Source organism: Triticum urartu, chromosome 7, assembly GCF_003073215.2.
Source record: "Triticum urartu cultivar G1812 chromosome 7, Tu2.1, whole genome shotgun sequence".
NCBI lineage: Eukaryota > Viridiplantae > Streptophyta > Magnoliopsida > Poales > Poaceae > Triticum > Triticum urartu.
Genome location: NC_053028.1, coordinates 151,969,006 through 151,976,509, shown reverse-complemented (window position 1 = coordinate 151,976,509; position 7,504 = coordinate 151,969,006). Strand labels below are relative to the sequence as shown.

The following is a 7,504-nucleotide window of genomic DNA, read 5'->3' as shown; positions in this document are numbered from 1 at the left end:
GCCAGCCTACCGAGCAGCGGGCTGGTGAGCAGTGTGTCGGCGGGGCGCGTGCACAAGTGCAGCATGTTGTACTGCCCGATGATGTATGACCACCTCCTCGATTTGTACCTGTTGGTGCTGCTACCACCAGGAAATCCTCCCTTGACAAGATGGTGAAGAGACACAACCCTACGCCGGAGACTGTCCCATCTCCCGTTGCACAGGGCTACGTACCGGAGCCATCGCCACCTGGTGGTGCTCAGGAACGCAAACGTCCAAGACGATCCTAGCGCGTTCACGAGCGACGTCGTCTCCATGAACAAGGCACCACCCAGCAGGACGTAGGTGATGGCCACGTCGGCTCCGATGTGGCTGTCCTTGGGGGTGAGCTGGAACAGCACCAGCGAGGCGGCAATGGTGAGCGGCGAGACGACACGGACCAGATATCCGGCAGCGGTGTGGACCACGGCCGCCTTGGTGTAGAGTACGTCGTACATGAGGGAGAGCTCGATCTCCATCAGCGCCCATAGCTCCACTTTGCGCATCATCTTGGTGGTGTACTGTTCCTGCCCCTCCACGGAGTCCTTCTCGATCACGGAAGAATCAACAATGGCACGCTTGCAGACGTGGAACAGCGAGTGGGCTCGTCGCACGAGGAATTCCTCGTCCGACGCTTCGTCCTGACGGTGGGAATGTTTATGGATGGCGGGCGGCTGCGTCTTGACCGAGGCGCCGATGCTTTCCAGGGTGCCACACTTGAGCGCCCAAGTCCTCTCCCCGTACTTGACAAATCCAACGGCGAACATCAAGCCGGAGGCAAGCCGGAGCAGCCGCCCGCTGCTACCTCCGTCGATGTTCTTGTGGATGACGTAGGCTGCCCCGAGGACCTGCACGACGAGGATTTGGAGGTGGCGAAGCCAGAGCTGGTTGTCCTGGAGGGCATAGGCGGTGATGTTGTCCGGGCCGCCGAGGTGCAGCAGCAGGAAGGGCGCCCAGAACGCGACGAGCTGATGCTCTCGCACGGTGCTGCTGAACGACAGGTGGCCGACGGCGTACACGGCCGTGGAGTCGGCCATGAGGTATGCTAGCCACAGGAGGAGCCTCCGCACGGGGAAGGCTTCACGCCGGCGGATCCCGGCGAAGACGAAGAGGACGACCTGGAGCCCGAGGCTGAGGAGGACCAGGATCTGCATCGAACGGTGGTTCCATAGCTCCAGCGGCCCTCCACCAGCCATGTTAATTGCTCCACCTTTGTTTGCGCCGACTGGAATGGACGAGTTTTCGCGGTTTAGTTTCAGACCCAAACTAAAAAGTCTCCCGTAAACATATGAATTTCAAGCACATGTAAAACTGACTCACCTAAAACTGAAAACATGCTTCATATGTACTCCTACCAGTTCACAAGTAATGCTGTACATAGTGACATACCGGCCGGGCAGGAGTAGTGTTGCAGCTTGCAGGCCTGAAAGGAGCCGACCTTGTCACCGAGAGATGAGCAGGCGGCGGCAGGCCAGCGGCGAAGCAGGAAACAAACGGCGGTAAAATGCACGGAGGTGAAGTGGATGCCAAATCGATCGGAAGCTGCCAGCTGGATCTGCTTCTTAGGAAATTAAGGGATAATGATGCTTCCTGGTTCTTATATAGATGTAAATGGATATGCAATCAGAAGTTCAGAACTACGTAAGTGCTAGGCTGGCAGGCTCCAATATACTAGGGTAGACTTATAGATTAGATTACAGTTGCATTTCCAAGTTAAGATTAGATAAAGTAAGCTTCTACAAAAATATATTAAAAAATGTTCTCCATTCAAACTTAACTGAACTTTCTATTTTGTCCTAAATCAAACTTGCCTACAAAAATTAGGGCAACTACGGAGGGCAAAAGCCAGACTGAACCATTTTTCTTTTTTTTAATAAAAAGTATGGATAAGATACAACACAACGGCTACATGATGCACACGACACTCACACACAAAGGAACAGAGAAAACAGAGACAAAGAACCAACTGGAAACTAGCTATGCCAAGTAGGCTTTATACTTAGCACCCATCGAGAACAGGCCGAGAAGAGTAGGGAGGCGTCTTGTTGGTTCAGTCAAAAGGAGTCCCGACACCGAGAAGAGCATGGAGGAGTCTTTTAGACCAGTCGAAAAGAGTCCCGACGCCGAAAATATGAAGAGGAAAAGGTCGTCCGCTTACTCAACGGTCACTCTTAACCATACAACACTAGGAGAGTCACACATGTCGTTGAAGGGCAGCCAACCGCCAAGGTCATGTCGCGACAACAAGAACCGCAGACACCACCGAAGGGCAATGTTCCACCAAGACAACTAGTGCACCTCCTCTTGGCCACACATCGACCAGCCTTAGAAATAGAGCAAACATAAGCACTCTACAAAGCGATGAGAACCTCAAACACCATCAAAGGACATCAATCACCGTGACCTAACCGCCAAGTTGTTTGAGTTTTTAACAATTCTTGCACTTTTCTGGAGTTTTCTCGATGAAAAATGGCTGATACATGCTCGGACGTGACACAACTTGCATATAGTGTTAAAATTCGTTCAAACCATGGGCACCCCCACCTACTGGCAATAGTTGGATCATTACATGCATGTCCAAAAAATAGACTATGTTCAACGGGGGTTGTTCGGGTAGGCGAGATTGGTCTGTATGAGAGCACGTTTTTATCGGCATTGTGAAATGACCCAAAAAATCTCATGAGTTTATATGACCAATTCAAGGCATCATGTCAAGTTGTTTGAGTTTTCGTTATTTTTGCAATTTAATGAGTTCTCTTGATGAAAAATGGACGATAATTGATCGAACGTGATGCAACTTGCGTATGGTGTCGGAAATCGTTCAAACCTAGCAAAATTGTGGTGGTCTTAAGAATGTCCAAAACTAGACCATGTTCAACGGAAGGTGTCCGTGTAGGTCAAAAGGCTCTGTCTGGGAGCATGTTGTTTGTCGACATCTTCAGTTATTGTATTGGTTTAACATTTTTAGTTTTTAGGTTTGCTAACCAAAAATTTAAAAAGAAAGAATGGTAAAAAACCGAATTTTCGGTTTCTACCACCCTGATAGGCGATGGCATCGCTCCAATCGGCCGCTTGTTGGGCCGGCCCAAGAGTTCGAAGATTTGAATAAAGTTCATCGATGTTGAAAAAGTGTTCACAAATTTAAATTTTTTTGCAGATTTTCAGAAATATCACCCCAAAAGAGTTGAGAAAAGTTAAAAAATGAGAAAGTTCGCGAATTTGTTTTTTTTATTTTGAAAATTTCTGGCATTTGAAAAAAAGAGAAGAAAAAACCTAGAAGAAAACAAAACAAAAGCTGGTTTTAACACACACGATTTTTTTTACTGAAAAATCAGAAAGTTACATTAGCCACATAAGAAGCTAAAAAGAAAGGAAGTGTTCAAAATGTTAGTTCTGAAGTTTGCACACTCCTCATATTTCTTTAGAAGTGTTCAAAATGTTGCTCGAAAAAAATGTTCTTAACGTTTTGAACTAACATATCTCCTGATTTTTTTTTGAAATGTTCATGCTTGTAAAAAATGTTATTCATTTTTTTTTGAAAAATGCTCATGCTTTTATGAAAAATGACTTTTTCAAAATGTGTTCAAGTTGTTCAATAACAAATGTTGGATTATGAAACATTATTCATTTTTTAAAAATTCATACAGAATTTCCTTGGTGTTACTCCCTCCATTCGGGTTTATTGGGTCTGAGAGCCACCAAAACTTGTACTACCATGTTTACTAGGTTGCTGCAAACTTTATATCAAAAACGAAAAAAATAGGCTGCTGCATTTAAACACGTCACTTTATTCCCTCATCTCTTCATGGAAGCTAGCGCATGGGTCTCTTTTTTTTTTGAAGGAAGGCCATCATGGCTAGCTTTAGCGCATGGGTCTTCTTGATTGGATAAGGCAGTAGCCATTGCTTGCACAGGTTAGTTAATAGGCCTAATTAATAGCGGTGATTATCTAAGAGATTTATTTTCGATTTCTCCTGTGGGTATTTAGTGGTCTTTCTGTTTCGGCTCATGGGCCCAATAAAACCGGGCGGCGAGATTCCTAAGTTTGCAGGCTCCTAATTGGTGAGTGGCTCTACTACATGTATAAGAGGTCTGTGGCTCTACTACATGTATAAGAGGTCTGTGGTTCGATTCTTAACGGGGGCTTGTATTTTTATTTATTTTTTTGAGGCAAGGGGGCTTGTATTTTGTGAATTTTTACATTTCGTGTCGCACTCCCTGCAGCCTTCACCAATGGGCCGGCCCAGTCGAGGGTGCCTCCCATGCCATACATATGTTCAAGACGTATTTCAAAAAAAAATCTCGTGCGTTGATGTGTTTAAGGGGTTGTATCGAAGAAGAAATGTTCCTTCCGTTCGACCCCATGGATGGACACCGAGCCCCCAACCTCTTCCCATGGCGCCGCCCTGTCCTATCGTTCTTCCCCATGGATAGACATCGAGCCCGCAACCTCTTCCCATGGCGCCGCCCTGGTCCTCCCCATGTCAGGTACTGAAATCGCCTGTCGAGCCTAGCGAATCGTCTCCCCAAAAATTTCACGCGCCGCCGCCTTTCTGCCCCATTTATCCAGCTTCAGGTGTTCTTTCGCACTAACCTGCCCAGCCCTCATCTCTCGGATCGCAAGATCTCCGTGCGTGATTCACATCTTCAACAAGACCGCCGTAGCAGGGGGTTGGCAGAACTAATCCGGCTGACGGTGAGGATGGACATGGTCTGGAGCCGGCTGTTGTTCGACCACGAGGCACAAGAGGTAGTAGCCACTTGCCAGACCTTGTCTTGCCGGCCGTTACCATGTCGGCGCACATGAGGACGGCGTCGCGAACCTCAACATCAAAGTGCTACTCAGATACGTACATACAAGTATCCCACTCGATCCCCTCCCTGTAAATAACCGCACACACACACACGCATTCATCAGTTCATCACACATTTGCATCTGTACGAGCAAATGCAGAAATGCAGTACATGTTCACGGAATCACGGTGCCAGCCGGAGGATGTTCGCGGGGCACGCATCGGGGTGACGCTGGTGCACCACATGTTGGGCGTGCTGGTGCACGCCTTCCATCGGAAGATGCCGGAGAGCTCGACGAGGATGGCGCTGAGGAGAGCAAGATGGAGGAGGTCGACTCAAGAATTTCGTTTCATTTTCAGGAGAAGATGATGAGCAGTGTCGTGTCTGTCCATGGGTGAGGACGTGTGGTGAGTGAGTCCTTGTGGTTGTTGGTTGCTGCGTGTGGGGCTGAAGTTGGTCCGTCAGTGTCAGCGTCTTTTGTGTCTTTTGGTGATCTATGAGATGTGAGAATTTTTTTTAAAAGGAGGTTGTCCGTGGCCTCTGTATCAAAATGATGCATGCGACCACCTCCAGGGAGAAGAGATGAGTAAGCCACCCCGCCGCTCTGGCGACGCGCGGGCGACCGCCGTCCAGCCCTCTCCTCCAGCCCCCCCACGCGTTGCCGCCGCTCTCGGCGCCAGCGGCCACCCCACTGAGGACCCCGGTGAGCCGCCTCCAACCTGCAACCCCGTGGATGAAGCTCTCGACCCTAGCTGCGACGCCGCCAGCTCCATCCGTGTCTCCGTCCCCCGCCCAGGTGAGGCCTTCCAATCCCGAATCCTTCGTGAGTTCTACTCCGGGGTTTTCTTCGATCCCCGCTCGTTCCCTTCGTGCTCTGTCCCGGGGGAACTGTGGTTCACCCCACCTTTCCCGTCCCCTTGTTTTTCTTCGCCTCGTGTTCGGGACCTTGTCAACTACTTCTTCTGCTCCCCGCCCGAGCAGATCAAGGTCATCCAGGTTGCTCCAGCCGTATTCCACGCGCAGCTTGCTAGCCCGGATGTAGCGCGTCTCATCGCTGCTGTTGGTGTTGCTCAGATGGCCTTGATCAAGCTGAGGCCGCATCTCTCGCTCCAGCTTGCGTCCATGGCCGCGGCTGGTCTTTGGACCGTTGACCATGAGGGGGGACGAGGCGGAAGCGCCCTGCATTCAAACCCCGTCGTGGCTGTACTCGTCCCGGGAGCAGGCCCACTCCAGGGCGCACTAATTGCGCTGGACTGCTCCCCATCCCTCTTGCTGTTGGGCAGCTCAGCACAATCCCATCGGCCATTGATGCCCCGTCTGCGGAAGCCCCTGCCCATCCCCTGACGCCCGGCGTGCAGCCTCTCCTCCTTGATCTCACTGCGACCGGCCTAGGCGAGGGAGCGGTGCCTAGCCCCTCCAGTCCCATCGCCGTCCGGCTCCACGCGGCGTCCATCAATGCTGCTCCCACTGACGACGCTCCCCCTCCCCCCGCCTCTCTTATCTGCAAGCCCTCCTCCTCCCTCTCGCCCCCTCCCCCTGCTACGCCTCCCCCTCCCTCTCCTCCGCGGTCTCTCTCTGGGTGTTTCTGGTGTCTTTCTTCTCGGTGCCGCGTCGCTGCCTGCCGGGACCCCATCTGTTGCAGGGGGTGCGGCGGCTCCAGGCACCGCCTCCGCCAGTGCATGGCTCGGCCCCGTCCCACCTCCCTCCCCCCGCCTTCCCGGCCTCCTCCCATGCCTGTCGACGAGCGTCACCCCTCCGCTCCGTTTTCTTCTGCCCTACCCACCCCTCCACTCCCCGCTGACACCCCCTCCAGGCTCTCCCCCGCTCGTCTCACCGGGGAGAGCTCTGCGTCGGGCGCCATCTCCTCGGCAAACGCGCTCTGCCTCCTCCGGTCCGACGCGTTGCACCCCTTGCCGTCGCCTCCCCACTTCCTCACCATCTGCACCTCCCCCCGCGGCTCGGGTGCTTCCACCCCCCTCCCCGCCTTGTTTCCGGCGCTCCCCGCCCTCCCCGGTGTGCTTCCAGCTGGACGCCGTGCTACGGCGTCGAGTGGCCTCTGAGGAGTCCGGCTCCGGCGAGTCCGAGCGCTCTGGTGTCCCTCCTGCCTTTGACAGTGACGGCGGCCTTGTCCACTCGGGCTCGTCGGCCTCGGCGGTCTCGGAGGCGGAGTCCATGGAGAGGGCCCCTTCCCTCGTCGCGGAATCGGAGAGGCCTCATTTCCTCGACGTTTTCATTCCTACGGGAGACCTCGCGGCGGCCAGGAGCCTTGCCGTGGTCTACATCTTCCCTCCAGGAGCCTTTTCCTCCCCTACGTCTGCCGTTCGGGAGGCCCTTCTGGAAGTGGCCCCCAGCTTTTCTTCGACACCGTGGGCTCCTCCGTCGGAGCGATGTACCTGTTGGGGAACGTTGCAGAAAACAAAAATTTTCCTACGGTTTCACCAAGATCCATCTATGAGTTCATCTAGCAACGAGTGATTGGATGCATCTACGTACCTTGTAGATCACGCGCGGAAGCGTTCAAAGAACGGGGATGAGGGAGTCGTACTCGACGTGATTCGAATCACCGAAGATCCTAGCACCGAACGGACGGCACCTCCGCGTTCAACACACGTACGGAGCAGCGACGTCTCCTTCTTCTTGATCCAGCAAGGGGGAAGGAGAGGTTGAGGAAGATGGCTCCAGCAGCAGCACG

At 52.7% G+C, this 7,504-nt stretch overlaps 1 protein-coding gene across 1 annotated transcript in view; it reads right to left on the bottom strand.

Annotated features, from left to right (window-relative positions):
* Nucleotides 1-2,110, bottom strand: part of LOC125518587 — a 108,071-nt gene extending 105,961 nt beyond the window's left edge. The window contains exon 1 of the mRNA XM_048683406.1: nucleotides 3-2,110. Within this exon, the coding sequence (XP_048539363.1) occupies nucleotides 3-1,214 (1,212 nt within the window). The 5' untranslated portion in view covers nucleotides 1,215-2,110. The remainder of the gene's footprint in view (nucleotides 1-2) is intronic.
* Nucleotides 2,111-7,504: the final 5,394 nt, after the last annotated feature.